The 23289-nt window shown below is 42.2% G+C and overlaps 1 protein-coding gene across 2 annotated transcripts in view; it reads right to left on the bottom strand.

Annotated features, from left to right (window-relative positions):
* Window positions 1–14101: 14101 nt before the first annotated feature.
* Window positions 14102–23289, bottom strand: part of hip1 (huntingtin interacting protein 1) — a 54457-nt gene continuing 45269 nt past the window's right edge. For both annotated transcript variants that reach the window (XM_080889717.1, XM_080889718.1), the window contains 10 exons: window positions 20937–21073; window positions 20727–20837; window positions 20508–20566; window positions 18802–18895; window positions 18600–18700; window positions 17687–17792; window positions 17444–17567; window positions 17292–17353; window positions 16435–16552; window positions 14102–16344 (listed from right to left, as the gene is read on the bottom strand). In XM_080889717.1, the coding sequence (XP_080745843.1) occupies window positions 16334–16344; window positions 16435–16552; window positions 17292–17353; window positions 17444–17567; window positions 17687–17792; window positions 18600–18700; window positions 18802–18895; window positions 20508–20566; window positions 20727–20837; window positions 20937–21073 (923 nt within the window). In that variant the 3' untranslated portion in view covers window positions 14102–16333. The remainder of the gene's footprint in view (window positions 16345–16434; window positions 16553–17291; window positions 17354–17443; window positions 17568–17686; window positions 17793–18599; window positions 18701–18801; window positions 18896–20507; window positions 20567–20726; window positions 20838–20936; window positions 21074–23289) is intronic.

Below are 23289 nucleotides of genomic sequence, written 5' to 3'. Positions count from 1 at the left end.
TATTTTAAATTAGCTTTGGCCCAGAGAAGACAGCAGTGTTCCTTGGATCATCCTCACATGTGGCGTCTTCTTTGCGCTTTAACCCGCCTTTGTGAATGGCACGGTGAACTGTGCTCACAGTAATGATTTCTGGAAGTTTTCCTGAGCCCAAGCAGGGATTTCCATAGCAGCAACGTGCCTGTTTTGCATGCAGTGCTGCCCTGGGACCCGAAGATTCTCAGAATCTTTTTGTGACATTATATACTGTAGATAAGAGATTTAGTTTTCACAATTTTATGTTGAGGAACATTATTTTAAAATTGTTCCACAATTTGCAGACAGTTTTTTCCAGATTGGTGAATCTCTAAAATGCTCTTTTTATACCCAATCATGTCCTGCAACTGTCTCTTTTAAGTACCACTTACTTTTCCAGCTTTTTGTTGTCCCTGTCCCACGCTTTTTAAAATATGTTGCTGCCATCAAATTCAAGGTGTGTTAATGTTTAAAAAAAAATACACTTTTTCAGTTAAAACATTTGATGTTTGCTTTATTTGGAATAGATTGAGATGTGCAAATCATTGCATTTTGTTGTCACGGAATTGCGTTTGTAAAAGCAAGATTGTAGATTTGGCTATAATAATTTGACAATCATTTAATTTGATAATTATTAAGTTTGACAGTTTTAAAATATCTTACCTAAAACATATACCAAATATATAAGTAAGAAACGTGATTTGAAGAAAAGGGAATAGCAGGAAATCTGGGAAATACCACTGGAGTCAAGAGTCTGCAAAGATCGCCTCATAGCGCTAAAGCAAGTTAGCATTTTAAGGTCTGGGTTTTAGCTGCAGGTTATCTCTATATCAAACATTTAGCTTGTGTTTTAAATATGTGGCATTACACACTAATATTTAAGCTGTTGAATCATTAAATTGCAATGTGTTACTTTTTTAAAATCTAGAAAATGAGAAGAAATGGTGAACAAATAAGTTAGAGGTATCTCTGCAACTAGCTTAGCTAGCAGGAGTGCAGGTTTTGCCTGCCTTTCATATTGCTCTCCAGTCATTGCACAATGTGCTATATTGGGTGAAGTAATATTGTGTGGTCATGCACATTTTTAAAATTTGGATTCAGGCAGTTTTGACCAAGTGGACAATTGACTCAGTTAATAAATAAGTGAAAATATTAATTTTAAAAAAATCTTAAAACGTTTTTAATAAAAATAAAGTAGATAGTTACTTAATAAAAGTCTAACAAAATCTGATACAGAACTGTACAGTCATGTTCAAGCAACCAGTTTGAGATGATTTGAGCTTTATGACGAGGTGTGAAGCAGCCATCAGAAGATGGGTACACTTTGGTTATAAAGGGATGATATGGTCAGCAATATTCTAATATGACATACTATATTCTGACCCTACCATCTTTTATCTTTATATAATGTATATAACTCACCCACTTGCTGCACGTAATGTCCTCTTTGTATATAGTCATTCACTGTATATAAAGTTCGAGTCGAGGAGCGTATCAGGTCACATTTCACTGCGTGAAATACTCGGAACTCGGAACAGCCTGACAACACCAACAGTGATGCTACATTTTGCTAACAAAGTGGCCAGTAAGTGTATGGCAGATAATCTCTTAAACAAAACTATCCTAACCCCAACCCTGAAACAAGATTATTCCTATTTCAGTCTTTGTTCCTCTGTTTTACATTGAAATATTTGTTTCCAGTTTCCTGGTGTTGGCATTATATAAGCAAATGTTCTGTGCAGATAAAACATGAAGCGCACAGTCTGAACTTAATCACATTACATGTTACAGTGTCAACCTAATTTGAATAGAAGAGATAAAAGAAAAGTGTGACTGTTATTCTAAGTGCAGTTTGAAAACCACAGACAGTACCAAAATAAAGGGACAAAAATTTGAGTTGTGATCATTTTCTATTAGAAAACACGTCGATTAAAAGCTTTACAATGTGAATTTCTTCATCTGCATGTGACGTGACAGAAAGATACATTTGTGGATAGTTGTTTCAGTGTCCATAGAGCCATGTGACAGAAACAGAGGGTCCTTCTTTTTAAAGCTTTGCATTATAAATGAGGATTTATTGTGTGGGCATAAAAGGCCCCAGTCACCTAGAGCCAACGCTGTACCGTAGAGTTACAGGACTGTAATGACTGTTGTGCAGTTTCTTCCCACTGATACTGTTCTTGTGTAATTAAAACGCGGCTCCAATGTTGGTAACGGTGAGAAAAATGACTCATTATCAGGCGTGTGTTTGTGTGACTCGACGGAGGACGTGGGCGCGGAGCCCGCTGCGACTGAACGGTGATATCTGCTGGTGATGACATTTTATGGTTCCCATGGTAACAAGTGCATCATCTGTTACTACTGGAGAACCGAGAAAACGAAACAGCAGCTTGGCATCGCCTTTATGAGTGTTTATCACTCTGATACAGAAAATACGTGCTGATGGTTCGCCTGATGTTTTCTGTGAGATTACGTTTGAAAGTGTGTGTGTTTGTGTGTAGGCGCAGGAGGATGACTATAGGGGCTGGTATAAGAGTCACACCTGTTAGTCATGCAATAATCGAGCTCCTCGTCATGTTTATAGTACTTTCCAGTACTTCCTCCGTGTTGTCCGCTCCACTCATATCCCACATTCCTTTTCTCCCTTTCCACCTCCCATTATCAGCCTGGATCCCGTGCTCTCCTCCCGCTTTCCCGCTCCCTCTTGCTCCCTGTAGCCTCGTTTCCAGTGAACCTCCTGACTTGGCTAACCCACTCCAAATCTCACTGCAGCAGATGGTGCTGTGTTTGCATTGGGCCAGGTCTCCTAGCAACCCCGTCTCACTCCATCTCTCTTTCCTAAACCGGAGCAGTGGAGGAGTTGGTGTCATGCACTGTCTGGGTCTGCCGTGCCCACCCCTCTTCTGTCTCTCAAACTGACCTGGCTGCCTCTCAGTGTTCATGTCTATGCAATAGTAGGGCAGCGGCTGACTGTCTGGATGACTATACGTGTGCAACGAGCACATCGGATGTGAAAAATGGGCAAAGCAGGACACTGCATATGATGTGACTCCCACATACACACACATGCACACAGAAAAAAATGGGATTTGTAACCCCATGTGGCCTAGATTTTACAGATGTTCACATATGTTGTGACGGGAGAGAGATCGCATCTGGGTCATGTTGGGTACAAAGACGTTTATGGTATTTTAAACTGCTGGAAACTTACAAATGTACATTATATCTCGGTGTTGGTATTTTCTTTATTACCCCATGATCTAATATCCTGCCAGGGAGGCTTCTGAAACAATAGATGCCGGAATATGTAACAGTAGATGCAATCTGCCAGGCTGCAAAAACTCCGCTCTGGCCAAACAACCACCCACACACTCTACTTTATGAGGAGGGCAAATGAGGACTCTCATCCTGACATCACAGCGGTCCAGTAGACTTACACAGCTGTGTCTGCATACATACTGTGTACTGATTAATCTTTAAATAGATTCCCACAAGGATTACTGAAGTACAAAACCAGATACACCACACACTGAACTCAATATTAAGGTGAAAGTGCATCCATCCATTAATTTCTGCTTAGGGCCAGGTTGTAGGGGCAGTAATTTAAGTTGAGAAGTCCAGACCTCCATCTCCCAAGTCACCACCTCCACTAAGGCACTAAGACATTCCCAGGCCAGCTGAGAGATATAATCTGTCCGATGCATCTGGACCTAACCTAGGGCCTCCTCCGGGTAGGACATGCCCAGAACACCTCACCCAGGAGGTGCCCAGGAGGCATTCTTGTCAATATAGAGGAGTAGCAGCTCTACTCTGAGCCTCTCTTGAATGACTGACCTTCTCAACCTGTCTTCAAACAGGAGCCCAGCCACCCCAGGTGAAAACTAAGTTTTGCCGCTTGTATCTATGATCTTGTTCTTTCAGTTACTACCCAGAGCTCGTGACCACAGGTGAGGGGAAGGATGTAGATCAACCAGTAAAACAAAAGCTTTACTTTTACACTCAAGACTCTATTTACCTTGACAGACCAGTGCAATTTCCAGATCACTGCAGCCAATCCATGAAAGTAACAGAGCAAATCCCAGGAAACAAAATGGAGCTGAAGAAAGGGCAATATTCCTATTTATCATAAATAATTATTATTTTCATCCTTTGGTTTCATGGATTTAAAAAAGCAATGCAAGGTGTTAATCGTTGAGGTTTAGAAGCCCTAAAACACGCTAAGGTTCACATTTACTGCAGAGACATTAAAGTCTTACTGACTTTCTGAACGCACTCTTATTTCCACAAATTTTTCCTTTTTTTATGGGTTTTTTATGGCACAAGTTTGCTGCCATGCTCTCGAGTCTCTAATGGCTCACAGAAAATCATCCATCATGCACAGATAAGCAAACCCACCCAAACACACACACACCGCTGTGATACTTAAGTGTAGCCGAGGGAGAACACACAATACAAATGGCAGCTCCAAGCCATGTTATGATGCCCCTGTCCCTGATTAATTGCTTTAATTTACTTTTCCAGCTGTGGCACACAGACAACACAAATGATTAATCCTTCTCCTCCAAGTGTGGTAGCATGAAACTCAACAACCCACAGCTTCACAAGTGCAGTGCTGTGTAACTTTTTGTTCACTTGCCCTAAATAAAATCATGCTGTCTCATGTCTAAAATGCTCTGTGGTGCTGGTAATCAATAGGAAGACATGAAGTGTCGACAGCAGATTGTTTGCACCAGCATCTAAAAGCACCTTCTGTGGTTTTTCCTTCTTTTTAGAGGAAATTGCTGCCCCCCTTCAAGGGAAGCAAAGTGCCGCCTACTTGTTTGTTTGCTTGGGTAGAAGTACCCGCAGGCCCCAACAGAGCAAGGAAGGTTTTTTCCTTCCCCACTCATATCTGTATCAGACACACAGGCCAAGGCTGGAGAGGAACAAGGGAGGCGAGCACGAAACAATGAAAAGGCCTTCAGTGAGGCTGGTCTGAGTGATGACATTTGCTGTTAAGGGACCTGACAGTCTTGGTCTGCAAACAGCAAAAACATTGAGACAGTTTTCCAACACAAGAGCAGTTCGTCTCAGAAATCTTCCACAACTTTCACTGCACTGCACTGAGGTCATGTAAAACCTGGGCAATCTTTATGGATTAAAGTCTGGATAAAGTGGGGCGCCGACAACACATAACAGTCTTCTTCTAATCATGAGTTATTTGATGATCTCACTCACTCACTTGTTTTGTAGCAGTTAAACTCAGGTGATATCCTTCTGTGATCCTGGATCACACACATATTTTTTTCTCCAGGTTTTCTGAAGGTCTTTCAAAAACGTTCTTGTTAAGCCACTTAACACTGACTGATGAAACATTCAGCCACAAACAAGGTTAACTCCACTGTGTTGCTAGCAGCTTCATCATCATTTGCTCCCATTTCTTTACCTGAATCTATGAAAAATGGCAAAGATACCACAGTTTGACAGGTATACAATTTTACTTTTGCACCAAGAAGGTAATTTCCAAAGCGCTATTAGCTGAAAACATACAGCATACCTCAGCATAGTGTGCAGTGTATACTTAAACAATCTGAGGAAGTGTGCTAACAGGCCGTTCTTAAGGAAGGAGAATCAGACAGAGAAGGCTGATGTGGGCCGAACTACATAAGAACTGGACAGAAAATCAGTGGCAGCTGGTCTGATGAACTGATGAATCCAAATTTGAAATCTTTTTTCTTCAATTCAATTCAGTTTTATTAATACAGCGCCAAATCACAACAACAGTCGCCTCAAGGCGCTTTATATTGTAAGATAGGCACTACAATAATACATACAGAGAAAAACCCAACAATCATATGACCCCCTATGAGCAAGCACTTTGGCGACAGTGGGAAAGAAAAACTCCCTTTTAACAGGAAGAAACCTCCAGCAGAACCAGGCTCACGAAGGGGCGGGGCCATCTGCTGTGACCGGTTGGAGTGAGAGAAGGAAGACAGGATAAAAGACATGCTGTGGAAGAGAGACAGAGGTTAATAACAGATATGATTCAATGCAGAGAGGTCTGTTAACCCTTTAAAACCGGCCAGAGCGGGCACGCTCCGTTTTGCGTAACTAGTTTTAAATCCTGGTAGCACTGCAACCACATGAGCTAGCGCAATAATTTCTTTTGCATATGAAACCGGAGGAGTTGTACTTACATCTTATGCCATCAGCTTGTCCTAGGTCACAGTTTCCTTCCACATATAGTTTTGCAAAAACTGCATAAAAAGCACTTGCAGCAACAAAAACATAATATTCCAGAAACAGGCTTTGCCAATCCGATCAGCTGTTCATAACACTTCCTACGTCCATCAGCACGAACTATCGCATGTCCGCCATGACCTGCCCGAAACCGGAAGTGACGTCATTTTCGCGGAAATGTAGTTTTTTCCCCATCAAGGCCATCAAGGCCTGGTGTTTTTAAAAGTTATGTTTGACTTTGTGACTTTCTGTGTCGTTTCTGGGATGCTTAGGACTCATATTGCACTGCTGGAAATAGTTTATTTTGATGCATGTGCTGCTTTTTTGCAAATTTGCAGTATAATATTTATTTTCGTTTTTCCTGCAGTGTATAGAAATTGGTGTATTTCAAAAATAAAACTATGAAGACACTCAAAATAAATTTCCTGTGGTGGGAAACTAGTTTGTGCAACTTTTTTGTATTTACAGTTTTGAGGGATAAGCCTCTTAAATTTCTCTAACTAGAAATATATGTAAAAAAAACAAAAACGATTTTCAATTTTTTTTATAGTTTATTGCACTTTTTTGCAATTTATGTAATTACTATGCACTTAATGCATGCATATTATTAAAATTTAGGCTGTAATGGTTGTATTGATGTATAGCAACTTGAAATGCTCCCAAAAATGGCTCCACAACATGTAAAAATATAATATAAGCTCTGGCGGACTTGGTTCTATGGTAGGTCTTAAAGGGTTAATACATAGTGAGCGAGAAAGGTGACTGGAAAGGAAAAACTCAATGCATTATGGGAATCCCCAGCAGCCTATGTCTATTGCAGCATAACTAAAGGAGGATTCAGGGTCACCTGATCCAGCCCTAACTGTGTGCTTTAGCAAAAAGGAAAGTTTTAAGCCTAATCTTGAAAGTAGAGATAGTGTCTGTCTCCCGAATCCAAACTGGAAGCTGGTTCCACATAAGAGGGGCCTGAAAACTGAAGGCTCTCCCTCCCATTCTGCTTTTAAATACTCTAGAAACAACAAGTAGGCCTGCAGTGCAAGAGCGAAGTGCTCTCATGGGGTGATTTGGTACTATAATGTCATTGATTGGTTGAGATCAGGAGAAAGGTACATCAGTAAATGGCATCTGTGAAACACAGTGGAGGCTCTGTCGTGGTTTGAGGTTGCATTTCACCCGGTGGTGCTGGAGCTCTTAAAGGAATTAACAATGCAGAAAAGCACCATCAGAGTTTGATCCAGCATTTAGTTTTTTCAGCGTGACACTGATACCTGAATAAGAGAACACACATTAGATCATTTTGAATCATAGATTGGCCTCAACATCACTGATGCACTGTCTGTTTGCACGTGTCAATAAATCGCTGCACATATTTTCTATTTTCCTAACAAATATATAAAGAAGTGAGGGGTAGGTCAAGACTTATTTGGATTTAATGTTTCATTTTATATAACTGGTGAACTGAAATAAGGACTGAAATGACCTCCGCCCAAAACAGTGTCTAATTTATTGAGCTACTTTGAGAAGATTAAGTTAAGTTTGTGTCTTTTTAATGCTCTTCGGTGAATGTATTTTGCTTGGTGGAAGAGGCACTGCGTATTCCTTAAATATGTTTAAAATGAACTGCAATCTTCAGAATGACCACAGCTGCTTACAGAGCTAAACAGCTAAATGACTAATCCACACAAACAGTATCATGCTATAAATAATCCTCCTAGTGGGTCACACTGAAATTGCTGCCAAAAATAATGAGTCACTCGAAGTGTTTTCTTGTCTTACTAACATGTCAGCAGCCTGAGTCTGCCGGCCTGCTCGTCTCTTCTCTTCATGAAAGTATCGTCAGGCAAACGTGAAAGGGAAACTGCTCCACAGCTCGTACAGTCAGCTGTTGTGATGTGGCCTGAAGTGTGTAAGAAGGTGAATAATGCCAAAGGTTATGAAGCAGCACAGGCCTAAATCGAGCTCAGTGCACTCTCTGACCTCTCATCTCTAAGTCCCAGCACACAACGTAGCAACCATCGAGTACAAAATAGCATTTTAAAGAGCCCATAAAACTAAAATAAAATGCAACCTTTCTGCCACAGCATGAATTTTAATTACAGATTTGGAGAAAGCTGGCCGACTCTGGTGCTATGCGATCATGTTGCTCTCATTTTGTTGTGACAGCTTCTGAGGGGTCAGGGAGGCTGCTGGGAAAAGCTGAGCCTGCTGACAAAGGCAACATTGACTCTGTCAACCACAGAAATAAATCATGTGATAGAATTGTGTTTAGAAGATGATAATAGACTGTGGCTGTTTACTCTTAGATAGAAAGTGTGATTTATGAGTCTGCTTATTACAAAGACTGAAGACAGCCTGCGTCCAAAGGTAAGTAAATCGACTAACATCTTCAAACCTAACTCTGTGTGAACCCCCCCTCCACATAGTAAACTACTATATAAGACATAAAACATAAAAAGAGCACTTAACCTTCTTTCTTAACCTTCTGCTCATAGCCTGTACATAGCTTGTACACTCACTACAGCCTGTACATACTTAAAGCTATAGCATATTCATAATATACCTTCATACCGTGTACATTGTAACATACCCATAATAGACCCATATTTTGTACCCTCATACCTATAATAGTATAATAATAATAATAATAATATCTATATATCTATATTATTGCTAAAGCACTTTCTGGATGGATGCAAACTGCATTTCGTTGCCTTGTAATTGTGACATGTGCAATGACAATAAAGTTGAATTCTATTCTATTTTATTCTATTCTATTACCATTGAAAAAAATATCATGTTCTCCCTGTATTTAAATCTGAGAAATGATATGAGTGTTATGACAAGTGTTAGGTAAAGAAGGACATAGGGGAAGTAATGTCATACTTTACATTGACTATAGAGAATATGAGTTCTAGGAGTTGTAGATCTGCAGCAAAAATGAGTAGTTGTAAAAACTTGAAAACATAATTACAATTTAAATGGGTGGTTTCCCTGGTAAAATCTGTCCTCCTGGGAACAATGGATGTAGAGAAAAAGTTCCACAAAAGTACTTAGGAGAGTAGTTGTTACTAATGTAACTCTAGTTCTATGAGTAAGTTTGTGAAAGTGCAGACTTTTAACTTTAATTCAAGTAGTTTTACAAAAATGAAATATGCATTAACTGTTTAGGGAATCAAGGCCTTTATACATTAAAATTCCTGCAAATATTTTGTGTGTGCAAAATATATTTTGGACTCATATTCTTGATGCAGCCATTCACACGAACCACATAATTTATTTGCTTTTGCAGTATTCTTTGAGTCATCATATTATTTGCACTATGAGATGCTGTCTGATCAGTTGTGGAATGTTTGGCTGAATTTGAGCAGAACGTGTAGCCCTGACACTTTGCAGTTCATCCTGCAGCTTCTATCAGCGGTCACATCATCTATAAACACTAGTGACCTGCTTCCAGTGGGAGCACAGGCCCATACCACAACACTTCCTCTGCTATGTTTGACAGATGATGTGGTATGTTTCAGAACACAAGTCTTTTACCAAACTTTTCTCTTCCCATCATTCTGGTACAAGTTCATCTTCATGTTATCTGTTCAAAGATTATTTATTTTCCTTTACAGGACTGTGCAGGCTCTTCTATATGTTTTCTGGTAAAGCCTAATTTGGCCTTATTCTTGAACTAACTAACTAACTAACTACTGATTTGCACATGTTGTAAACTGTATTTATGTTTATGAAAGAGTCTCTTGATTGTAGACTTTGATTATTCATGCAAATATATCATGTATATTGTATTTTTAATGCAGCCGTTCACACCGATCGGCTAATTTTACAGGATAAATTTGTAGCATTTATTTTTTCAGGCTGACCAATCAGACCACAACTGTGCTCTGGGTCAATTGGCTCTCTGAAATAATTTTTCTGCCTCCTCAGATGTGGTCTTAACTCTGCCAACAAGAGTTCAAACTCCTCCTCTCACATCCTGAAATATGTATAAAAGCAACTGTGATAAAACTTCAACTCCTGGATCAAACTATGAAATTCTCCCTGCTGCGGTTTTCTCCTGACAGGCACATGAACTCATATTTTCCATTTTTTCTGTTTGTTGTTTAGAAACATCAGGACCAGCTTATCATCGCCTGATGTTGACTCCAAAAGCTGCTTTGAGAACCCTTTTGACTGGGTTTGCAGCATGTTTTAAAACATTATATTATTTGCGTTATAAAGCTTTTTCTAATCGGTTCTGCAGTATATTTCTGGATCTGAGCAGAGAGATTTTAAATTGGTTAGATTTTAAGGATTTCCTTCTTAACCATGGAAATAATTCTGTGATCATCCACTTTAGTTGTCTTCTGTGGTCTTTCAGGTCTTTTGGTATCGCTCAGCTGCTCAACCAGACTGTTGATTTGGCAGCTGAAGGCTTTAATTTTGGTTGTTCAGCCTAATGACGGCCTCCTTTGTTTGTACTGCCATCTTTTTGGATTTGCTTACTGAGAGCTCCAGTAAGCAAATAACAAATACAAGATAATGGGCTTCACATGGCCATGCAACTGCCTCTCAATGAGTTACTGTTGAGACTGAAAATTGACTGTAATTCTTAAATAGTTATTGCGATTTTGTTATTTTAATCTGTTAAAGTGTTTTTTGTTCCACCCCTTGAATTATAAAAAACATAGAAAGAATTATCCAAAAACCAATCGACCTAACTGTGTGTAATGTGCACAAAAATAAAAACAGATTTGTACAAGACCAGCTGTGATGCAGCTTTAAGGGAGAGATCTGCACTGCATGAGGCCTTCAAATGAGAAACTAATGAAGCACATTAGCAAAACAAACACATGAAAACACACACAATCGAAAAAAGAAAATGTGAATCACCACCACGTGCACAGGGGACAGCAGTGGCTTTAGTTTCATGTGCAAAGGATGGATGCAATTATATGTCACCAGCAGCTCTTTGGAAAAAATAAGTTTCTCTGAAACCACTATTGTTTACTAGTTACTCTTCTTGCCAGTTTCACAAAGCTTTGTGCAGAACCTGCTATATGCTGTATGCTTTTCTTCTTGTATAACCTACTACAGTTCAGTCTATCTCCATCTGTGTGAACCATCGTGCTGAACCTGTCAGTGTAAACACTGATCTAAAAAATGCTGCATACGTGGGGCTTCTTGGTCCCTGCTGAATCCTCAGACAGACCGAGGCTGTGCTGCTGCTGCTGCCAGGAGACCTGTTGTAAGAGACTGCAGAGGCTATAAATAGCTCAGCCCTGTCTTTCTCACAGGCACCACCCACTACATAACCCATGTGACACAACAGCAGCACAAAGCAAAACAGTTCAGCACCGCTGCACACTGAGCCACTGAGAGGGGAGTGGAACAACATGTACTGATGTAGGGCTCTTTAAAGAGAGAGAGCTGCTTTAATGACATCTCTTTGTCTGTAGAGACAGCATAACATTTTTATGCATGCATTTTAACATTAGTGAATTTAGGCTAAGGTGTCCTCTAAGCTTTATTGCCATGGTAACAACTAATGCTAACAATAAAAAGTGAATATTTGTCATTTCAACAATAATGTTGAACAACCTTTGAGAGGACAGTTTAAAGGCTTTTGGAAAGTTCATTTATTAAATGTGCTTCACTTGTACATGACATGTTGTTTCGGTCTCAAAGTGGAGATGACCGAAGCGTGCACCAGACAGAAGGGTCACTTCTTTTTGTATAGACACGTTTTAAGATATTCAGAAACATGTTTTGCACATCTGACGAACGTCTTTGTGCGCACTGCCCTTTGATCTGCTGTTCTGCCCTGATTGTATTCACCGTATTTTTGATTGATCCTCAGATGTCACGTGTCGCTATGATTAGCTGTGTGCCGCTCTACAGATCCTCAGCCTGTTGCTGTTGTTGTTGCTGCTGCTCAACACTCTCAGCTTACAGGATTTACTGACCTACAAAAGGGTTACTGCTGTTTTGGGCCTGCAGGTTTACAGTCGCTGCTGACTGTAAACAGAGCACACCTGTGGCCTGTCTGCACCTGACTGCAGCTGTGACCGTCACAGAGAGGGGATGCATTTCTGTAGCACACCTGTACACTTTGAAATTAAATAAATGTTTGAATCACCCTCAGCAGACACTTTATTAGATACACCTTGGTAGTAATAGAGACGTTTTTTGCCTTAATTCTTTGTGGCAAAAATTCAACAAGGTGCTGGAAACAGTCCTCAGGTTTTGGTTCATGTTGACATGATAGCATAAAAGAGTTGCTGCAAATCCATCATGTGAATCTCCCGTTCCATCACATCCCAAAAGTGTCTCTCTTGGATTGAGATCTGGTGACTGTGGAGGTTTATTTGAGTACAGTAAACTCACTCATCATCATCATCTGACCAGTGTTACATGGTGCATTATTATGCAAGAAGCAGCCATAAGAAGATGGTTTGACTGCGGCCATGAAGGAATTGACACGAGCAGCAACAGTACTCATGTAGGGTGTGATGTTTAAATGATGCTCAGTTGGTACTAAGGAGTCCCAAGTGTGCAAAGAAAATATCCTGACACCATTACACCACCAACCTGATCTGTTGGCACAATCCATGCTTTCAGGTCCTTTACACCAAACTGACCCTACCGTCCAAATGTTGCAGCAGAAATTCTGATCAGAACAATGTTTTTCCAATCTTCAGTTGTGCAGTTATGGTGAGCTGAATTGTGTCCTCAGTGTTCTCACCTTAGCCGACAGGATTGTGGTCTTCTGCTGCTGTGGCTCATCTGCTTTATGAAACATGTTGCATGTTCAGAAATGCTCTTCTGAATACCTTGGTTGTTATTCAAGCTGCTGTTGGCTTCCAATCAGCTTGACAATCTTCCTCTGACACCAAAAGGATATTTTTACACAGTGAACTGCCGCTTACTGGATATTTGGTTGGAAAAGGAGACCTTTAGGTCTCTATAAACAATAGAGATGGGTGTGTGGGAAAATCCCAGCAGATCAGCAGCTTCTGAAAGACTCAGACTTTAACTATAGTGTTGTGATTAAAAGTTGCAAGCAGGGTTTATAATTCAGACATTACCAGCAGAGTTAATGATGATCTGCTGCTGTGAGGTGGTATTGTTTGTATTTTGTTTCTTCCTCAGTGGCAATCAGCTGTACTGCAGTTAGGAGCATTTAAGGCTCTTATGAGGAGACACGTTTGATCCTGGAGCAGCCCAGATTGGGGATTTATGTAATCTCAGCACAGTGGTTTTAGATTACACCGATTCATTTACTCACAAGTCCCGCAGCGCCTCCAACCATATCTCGGTGCGGTGGGGGAGGGTGTGGCTCAGGCTGATTCATTAGCAGTTTTTCCTCTTTTGTCTTTCATTGGCCAGAAAATCTAGGCAAAGGTGAGTGCCAACAAAGCACTTTAAAAAATACTCGAGTCAATCCTTTTACTGGAAAACAGTCCAACCCAACCCCTGCTCCTGAAAAAGAAAAATCAATTAGCTGCATTAGGATTTCAAATCTGATCCAACGCACATGAAGGGGTTATTGCTTCTGTAAAAGATGGTTATTGAGCCTACACCCGCTGCACCCTCCCACCACTGCGCTCTCATGCACATAAGGATGCCATTGTTTGCACGTCATCTCCACCAGCTATTCACTTATTTCTTGGAAATCCTCAAAATCTGCCCAGCGACCACCGCGTTATCAGGTAAAAGGATTAACGGAGCAAAGACTAAAGTAATTTATCAATCAGTGACTGTTGTGCAACGTTGACGTCTTCCAAGAATACTAACATTTCTCAAAACTGTGCTCTTTACAGGCTTTGGTTTGTTCCCCAGAACTAAGATCCAACGAGGGAAAGAAGGAGACGCAGTCACGCCATGGTCTGTATTAATGAGCTGAAATATTTATTTTTAAAAACTGAAAAAATAAAAACAAACCCACCAACATAGTTTTAGTATATTATACAAAGACATATTTCAATGTTGCTATGTGAGTATCTGTTTCTCTCTGACTACAGTGTGAGGCAGTTTGAAAGGCTGGCTGAGCTGGTAGGACTAAACAGACATGAACCAGAGAGAGAGCCAAAGAGGGAGAGAGAGGTTAATAAAAAGGTAATTTGGGCAAAAATAAAATAAAATAAAATAAAACCCAAAATATCACTCGAGGTGCAATCCAGTCTTTCAAGACACTTGGAAAAAAAAAATCCATACAAAGAAAATGCTCCTTTCTTTTATGGAGGTTTTCTTCTTCTACTGAAGTCAGCTACCAGATGTGTTGTCCAGATGTGGAAGAAGTGACAGACTACAGCTAAAAATCATTTAGTACAAAAAGACCTGGACTCAATAGCACTGCAGATAATACTTCTTCTTATTATTGGCAAATACTATTCGACCAGCAGCTGTTAAATTACCCAGTGTCACAACCTTTTAGAGATATGCAGCTGAAGCGGAGCGTCCAAAACTAAAGTACGTTAAGACACAGAGAGACAAACCCCCACCACCACCAACCGCGGGTCATCGAATAGAAAGAAGGTAAGTAACGTGTTGAGGGTTGAAGATAAACGCCTGCTCGTCTCAGGTTTCAGAGTCCAGAGCCAAACGGCAGCTCGTCGGGTTCAGCAGGAAGTTAGGAAACTAACTGTTTTGTTTAAGTTAAACCGAATCCTTAAAAGCAAGCAAAATATTATTTCCAACAACAGGAGGCTTGTAGTTTATGTCCACAGCTACTTGGTCTTTAGGAAGCTATTGAAAAAACACTGCAGTTTGCTTTCGTCCCAGACCCCGTGATCCCTCTGTCACTCAGAGAAGGAATTCAGGGAAAATAACGGCAGTCGGTCCCCCGCTGTGCGTGGCGAGAGGCTGGGTCACGTGATCAAACCGGGCCGATCTAAAGGTTTGTGCAGCGGGAATGGCCTCGAGTCCTCGTTTAAGTCTGACTTCAAGAAAGGTCAAAGTTCTCATGGATATTTCTTCTCCTGCTGATTTATTGGGCTAAGCTTGTGACGAGACAGCAGAGGAGGGTCTCTGTCTTTACTGAACCGAGGAGCAAAACTTGTGTTTTGATGAAGAGAAAAAGACATCAGAACGAGCTCTATATTTAAAAAAAATAACGATAATAAAGAGGGCTGCCTCTCGCTACCCTGTTCCCCAGTTTAACCAGTATAAGAAGGAAAATCTGAAAAATCAGACCCATGTTATTAGTGTTTTCAGCAAACCTGCTCATCTAAACCTTCCCCTGATGCACGGCTACCTCCAATGATGTAGCATGAGGTAGTTCACAGGGACCGTGTGTGTGTGTGTGTGTGTGTGTGCTACTTTGCAACCCAAACCTCCTGCACATGGACCGTTCTATTTGAGCGCTTATTAAAATAAAGACCAAAAATCAGGGGTGTGTCTGTGTGTGTGGGAGGGGTCGGTGTTTAAGTTAACAGTCATGGTCGTTACAATGGTGAGGAGGTGAAAGGCAGAAAGTCCAGCGAAGCGGACTCAATAAGGTGAGAACTCACAGTGAGAAAAAAAGAAGCGTCTCGGGCTCCCGCGGTTTCACGCGCAGGACAAAAACATCTGTTTTTAAATGGGAGAGCACGCCGTCTATGTTACGGAGACACGAATGTGGGCTGGGTGGACTCATCTCCCCCCTCCGTCCTGCTCCTCAGAGTTCGCCCTTTGTGCGGTGCGTCCCGGGATGACGAGTAGAACTTGTGCAGCGAGGAGGGAAACGACAATAAGAGACCTCGCCGCTGAGTTTTCCCAACACAGTCCAGGAGGAGGAGCGGGGGGGGAAGGCCGCGAAGCCGGGCTGTGGGTCGTCTTTCACACCGTTCCTCGTGTGCACGTGTTCGTCCCTCCGATACCACTAACACCCCCACCCATCCTCCGCTGTTGCTGAGCCCTTGGTGCTGTCCTTTATGGAAGCTTCGGGACATGGGTGGAGAAGCGGGTTTAGAAAAGAAGCACCTTTTCATTTGGCTTGGATAACAGACAAACAAATAATAATTAAAAAAATAACAAGGGAGAAGAAAGGCTGAAAAGTGTGTCTATAAATAGAAAGAGGCAGACAGAAGCCGGTCTTCTGGGTTGAGGAGGAGTGGGGTGACGACACCGGTGGCGGGGATCAGCCTGTGCCTGTGGAGGACGAGGAGGAGACAGATTTTAAGTGTTTTTGTTGCTACGGTTTTTTTAAAACCGTGCATAAATTGTAACGCAGGTGCCCACCCTCTTCATCCTCGCCCCAGCCTTCTGCTACGCCGGCCAGTTCGTAATGCTTCTTCCTCAGCTCGCCGAGACGCTCTCGCTCCTTCTGCAGACGGGTCTCCAGCTCCAGAACCAGGACCTGTGGAGACGCCGACACGTTCACAGGACTGTTAATCACTTTCCCCTCTCAAATCCTGGAAAACGAAAAACTATAAACAGATCGGCTCGAAGCTGAACAAACAAGGGAGAAGACGACCTTTCATCGAGCAACAGCTGATGATTTATTACATTTAAAACTGTAACGCAGCCACAGCTGCCAGCGTGGGTTTATGGGTGTCACGGTGTGATACAGATACAGCTGTTTAACTTTTCTCAAACACGGAAAATCCAACTGTCATCCAGGCTGAATTATGTCAGGCTCGTGTGTTTGTGTGTGAGTGAGAGAAAACCTTCTAAACAACCAGATGAAAGCTGTTGTTTAAACAGGTCTGACTTAAACTAAAACACACATCTTAAAATAGGAGCCCTGTGTGCGTTTCCAACAATGAGCTGTGTGTGTGTGTCTGTGTGTGTGAGAGAAGGTTCAGAGCTTCCCGTGTTTTTCTTTCAGTGTGGGTGAAGCAAAGCCACAACACAGACTCAAGTGTTCACATGAACCTTGGCTTCACTCACGATGAAAAACGAACCTTCAGAGTCTCGGATCGGCACGCCTACCCGAGCGGCTCGCTCGTTAAAAATAAGACTTTGTGATTATTTTGGGGCCAAAAGGGAGAGACTATTTTTACTCCACGTCCAATGAAAGGCACCTTGTGAAAAGCTTCTCGGATGAAGTTACGGTCACCTCCTGATTTAATTAAGACTGTCGGCTGCTCGCTCACCTGTGCATCCATCTCCTGTCGCTTGATCTGGGTGAGAGTCATGCTGGAGAAGTCCATAGTGTCTAGAAAAGACCGGCATAAATATTTTGTGGTTGTTTGGTTTTTTTTCCTTTCTTTTTTAAGGTAGCAGGAAATAGGAAACTAAAACTCACCTGTCTCTTCAATCTGGGACTTCCCAGACTTAGTGGAGGCCACGACGGCCGCGGTGGCCTGTGTGACGCCGCGGGACGCCTGCTGCAGGCGGTGCAGCTTGGTGCTGTCTTTGTCTGCTTTTACCTGCAGAAGGAGAGCAGCAATAATGCGAGAGACGTGAAATCTTTAACATCTTTCCCTAGAGTTAACTGCTAAAGTAACGTTTTCAGCTTTCTCAAAAAAAGCTCAACTTCTTTGCTCACCTTGGAAGCAGCCACGAGCTGTGCTGTGCTGGCAGCAATTTCATGTGAGCACACCATCAGCTCCTCAAACTTCCCTTTGCCCTGAACCACCAGGTCAGCAGCATCCCTACAACAACAACACAGTGCAAAACAAACTCAAGGGAAGCTCTGATTTTAATTTAAAGCTAGAAAGGAAGTGGAAACAGAGTTTTTATACACTGGAGATTTTTATAGTGTTAACGCGGCTAGCATCTTAAACCAAAGCACACATAGAAACAACGAAAACGACTCCTTAAAACATAAACTATACCCCACATCAGGGTAAGTGTTTATAGCATAACATTTACATAACATTAGATAACAGCCATCATTACTACAGGACATGAACAAAACTGTTAAGTTTGCCCACCTGTGGTTGAAATTCAAAGGTTTTTTTAAATATAGTTTTACTGGTTTCTTGTATTTGGCAATTCCACTTGTTGAAAATACAGCACTTTAAGCAGAGAGCGCAGCTCATCCTGGGGAACACTGACTCAGCTAACAGAGTCTGTACCAACGCCACATCTAGGAGGTTGCTTGGATGCCTGAACAATTTCACTTTGCTCCTTTTCTGCTTTGAACGACTGCCCGACCTAATCCCATCTCTAAGTGCGCCCAGGAACGCTTCAGAGGAAGCAGTCTGCATCTGCGATGTCATCTTCCCTGTCACTAGCCAGAGCTCCTGGGCATCACGCTCAGAAGAAACTAAAACTTTGTAAATAACCTCACAAGCCTTAAAGTGTTCGCTTTATCAATCTTCTTCTAAAAAAAAAAAAGTCTCCTCTTTGCTCATCATCATCATCATCAACAACTTTCCCACAGCAAGCACTCAGCCTTCAAGCACTTTAATACTTTGCTGTGAGGAAGACTCACAGAGGAGAGGAAGGCTACTTACACCATGACTGTAGCGCCCCATCCCACCGCTTTGGAGGCAGAGATCAGGCCCTCGGTCCAGCGTGAGTTCTTGGCATAAAATTCCTTCATGGAGGCTGCCCCCTGGTGGACAAACACCAAACATGTTTAAATTAGATGTTAGATATTGAGTTTATTTAAACTATGCTAAAATACCAGTAACATAAAGCTGCAGTGTGACTCACCCTTCCACTCTCCACGATGTCCCTTTGCAGATCTTTGGAAGACAAAATAAGCTCCTTGATGGCCTGCATGAGCTCTGTGCAGGAGGCCAAGATCCTGCAGAGGGCGACAGAGCAGAAGACAATCACTGCCTGCAGCTCTCCAGCTCAAGCAAGCCTGATGTAGCTCAGAAGCTGTACCTGCAGATAACTTGAACGCAGCTTGTAGCGATAGCTAATGCACGACTGATGCACCACTGACCCAAATCCTCAGTGCAGTTTGTGTGTTTTGTTTTGGTTACAGCTGTAGTGGCTGTTTGTTCCTCTGCATGATCATCTCCCACAGCAGCTACAGATTAAACACTTTTTTCCTTTTTTACATGAATAATTAAGTCACCCTGAGAGTTAAGAGAAAGTTTAATTAGCTTAATTTGCACACAGAGTTAATACACAGCCTGGATGAATACCAGAGAAACCTAATCAACCCGATCTTTTTTTATTGTGGGTCCGACAAACGGCCGACATTTATTTAATGAGGCTGAAAAGACAGAATACTGCATTGAAGACAAGTGTCAGGCTGGCTTCAAATGTCAAGCTTTGTCCTGGTTTTGTGGTTGAATTTATGAAACTCTTCACACATCAGCACTCAGCAGGTGACTATCCGACATCTCGCGGTTGATGAAAACCACCTCCCTTTCCTTTCCCGCTTCATTTCCTCAGATTGCGCACATCAGAATACAAACAGATACCTGCAGGCTTGTGTCTGTGTTATTTATTCAAAATGAGATGGAGGAGTTCGCCGCTCTCTTAGGAACACTCGCCTCTGCCAAGGAGGCAAAACGCCACCAAAAAACACAACATTTGCACATTTTTGGTAATGTTTGTATGCGTGTGTGTCATTCTGACACTTTGTAGTGGTGTAGAGTGAGGTCATGTTAACAATCCATTAAAATTTAGCTCACATCTTCAAAGTTCACTTAAACATTTATTGGTGGAAAATTAACAAAAAGCCTCCAATTTAGAAACTATGATTCTTACAAGTGTGGGGTGTATCGTCAACGCATTGTGTCACATTTGACCTCTGACCTCTCCATCAAAATGTGTTATATCTATAAAGAAAGTATTTTCAGGAAATATACTGTAGTATCATGTTATATAGTGACTTCTAGTTATTTACAGCACTATTCCCTTGAAGGTAAACACTGCTTTGGTGAAGGTTTGTGGAGAGCTTCTTGTTGTTGAAGAAGATGCTGAGTTAGTTTTTGGAGATGACTCAACTTCTTCTAAAGTTCAAAAGCATTTTGCTGCTGTGCAGGAAAGAGAAACCAAAACAAAACCACCGGAAGTTAAAAAGCTTGAGGTTGAAGTTTGTTTCTAATTAGAGGTAAAATGTGGTGTTGTTGTCTGTGCTATGTTTGGCAGGTCTATATCAGAGCTTCAGTGCACTGTGTGACTGTTTGCTTTAGGAGGAGGGTGCTGCCTGGTTAGAGCGAGGACATTACATGACTCTGAACTCATTTAAAGGTCGCTGAATGTCCGCTCGTCCGAGTTTTACGCTGTTGCATGAGTGTAGAAAGGCTCACGGTTGCAGCTGCTTTAAAAGCCAGACAGTCAGTTATCTTTGGAAACCCACATTTAACTAAAAATGATGTTATAGGAAAAAGATAATCTGCTCAGCTTCCGTGCGGTGCCCCCCCTCCAAAAAAAACAAGTCCTAATCTGAGCATTACCTCTCGTTGACCTCCATCTTGATTCCTGTATCAACTGCTCGAGAATTGTTGAGCATTTCCTGTTGGCGCGCACAGAGGAACATAAGGGGGGGAGAAGAGTGAGAGGTTAATACTGCTGCAAAGTCAAACAGGGGACAATGTTTTCACACTGGACACTCGCACAAACACCTGGTGCCTGATGACCAAAGTTAAACACCCCTCCCAAACACACTTATGCACCTCTATCCTGGCAGCGGCTGATTCCACAGCGGCAGAAGTGGCAGCCATTTCCTGCTCCACGAGGTCTCCCAGCTCCCCCTGCTGCAGCTCCAAACCCTGAGGACGCAATTTCTGAAACAGCGGAAAGTCAAGTATTCACATTAAGGGAGAAATTAGCCATCGTATCACAAAGCGGCTGCGGAGACAGAGCGACTCTTTATCTCTACCCACCTCTGCCGTGGCCAGGACGGCCTCCAGAGCTGCCTTCAGCTTGCCGCTGTCCGCTGCAGCGAGGCCGTCCTGCTGCTTCATCAGTCCCAGCAGAGCCAAAGCTTCAGCCCCGCACACCTTCACACTCTCTGACAGGGCTGACACACAAAAAGGGGCAGGAAGGATGCACGGGTTATAAATCCACAAACACACACACTAAGTGTTTGAGCTACCAGATTTATACTCTGAACTCTGGGATATGACTGTGCCACAAGCAGCTGAAGCTGGAGTGTTAATTAAACCGATATCTCCTCAGACGTGTCAACCGCTGCAGACGAACACTCTGACAGGAGGAAGCCAAAATATAACTCTGCAGCACCTGACAGCCAGATGATTTGCTCTAAACCAGGGGTGTCAAACTCATTTTAGTTCAGGGGCCACATGGAGAAAAGTCTATTCTCAAGTGGGCCGGACTGGTAAAATCATTGTATATATAACTTAAAAACAACAACTTCAGATTGTTTTCTTTGTTTTAATACGATCAACATAAAAATAAATCTAGAGCCTGTGGACAGTATGTTCAAAATAGTACAGGCACAACATAGCTAATAATCATAAAACATCAAGTTATTTGAAAATTCTGAGGACAAAGAACACACAAACACACAGTGCCTCAGTGATTCACAGACGTATATCACAGATCACAGAACTACATCAGGGAGTCTCATGCAGCACTTTCAGTGGGGTTGCATAGTTTATTTGACTCCTGATACCTGGCATCTTTTAGCTTTCACCAGCTCATCAATATCAGGCTTCACATCCTGAGCGTCAGCTAACTTCAGGATGTGCTCTTTACAGAGAAAACTTGCTCACAAAGATACACAACAGTTTTGCAGCGAGGGCTGTCAAGTTGGGGTAACCTGGCAAGAGATCCTGATAGAATGTGTTCAAGCCACCTGCGGCAAATTTGCCCTTCAAATCCGAGTCACACTGCAAGTCTATTATTTCAAGTTGGATCCGGACGGGCAGATCAAAGGGATTCACGGTGAACGGCGAGCAAAAAACTTTGAAGTCTTTCTCCAGTTCACCAAAAATCTGAAATCGTTGCTCAAACTAGTAACAGTCCCGTTATTTTATCTTTAAACCGCTTCATATCTGCCACATCGTGCACACATTTTTCAGACAGGGGAAGTGAGCTGCGTCTCCCACAATAACAGCTTCAACTTGAAAGAACGCATGCTGTCATAATACTGCGTGACAACTTTGTTGCGTCCTTGCAGCTGTTTGTTCAAGTTATTCAGGTGCTCTGTAACATCCACCATAAATGCAAGGTCCTGCATCCATTCTGCGGAATGAAATTCTAACACTGGTTTGCCATAAACCGTTTAACAACAATTTCTCCTCGTAAATCAAAGAAACGCCTCAGCACAGCACCTCGGCTCAACCATCTTACCTCAGTGTGGTATGGCAGGCCATAGATGTGGTCTTTCTCTCTGAGAAGACTGTCAAACTGACGGTGATTGAGGCTTCTGGATCGGATGAAATTAACAGTTTGGATGACCACCTTCATGACGTTATCCATTTTCAGTGACTTGCAACACAAAGCCTCCTGGTGCAAAATACAGTGAAAAGTCCAAAAATCACGTCCTCCATTTGCAGATTGCACTTTATCTCTGAACTTTTTTTACAACGCCTGCCTTGAAAAGCGCTATATAAATCCAATCCATTATTTCTTCCCGATCGTTGAGGGCGCACCATCTGTAGCCAGGCTGACAGCGCGGGACCAGTCCACTCCGACCCTGTCCAGCGCAATGAGCAATGAGGTAGCTAGCTTTCACTGCAGCATCACTGATGTCTGTGAGTAAACACAGACTGCTGTTTCTTCAGACCCGCCAACAGTTCATTCACCTTCTCTCTTCTCCGCTGCCCTTGAAAGTTGTCATATTTGTCGGCATGAAGACTCACATAGTGGCGACGGAGGTTATATTCTTTCAGCACTGCAACATGCTGGGAACACACCAAACATACAGCTTTCCCATTCACTCCCGTGAATAAATAGGAGGATGACCATTTTTCTTGGAACACTCTGCATCCACTTTTCTCTTTTTTGACAGAGACATATTGGGGCAATAAGGGTGCCAAAGCACATCAGGTTTAAATTTCGTGGGCAAAACAAAGTAGCTCACAATTGCTATTGCGCCATCCAATGGACACAATTGGAACAGCAGTTTCTTTATTGAAAAATTGATGCTCATTTTTATACTTTACAAAATCATCTCATGGGCCAGATTAAACCCGTTTGCGGGCCTGATCCGGCCCGCGGGCCGTACGTTCGACACCCCTGCTCTAAACTGTAAACAGGCTCCACAGGCAA

This window comes from Rhamphochromis sp. 'chilingali' (genome assembly GCF_963969265.1).
Source record: "Rhamphochromis sp. 'chilingali' genome assembly, chromosome: 8".
Lineage (NCBI taxonomy): Eukaryota > Metazoa > Chordata > Actinopteri > Cichliformes > Cichlidae > Rhamphochromis > Rhamphochromis sp. 'chilingali'.
The sequence above is the reverse complement of the archived record's forward strand: the minus strand, read 5'-3'. Positions and strand labels throughout refer to the sequence as shown.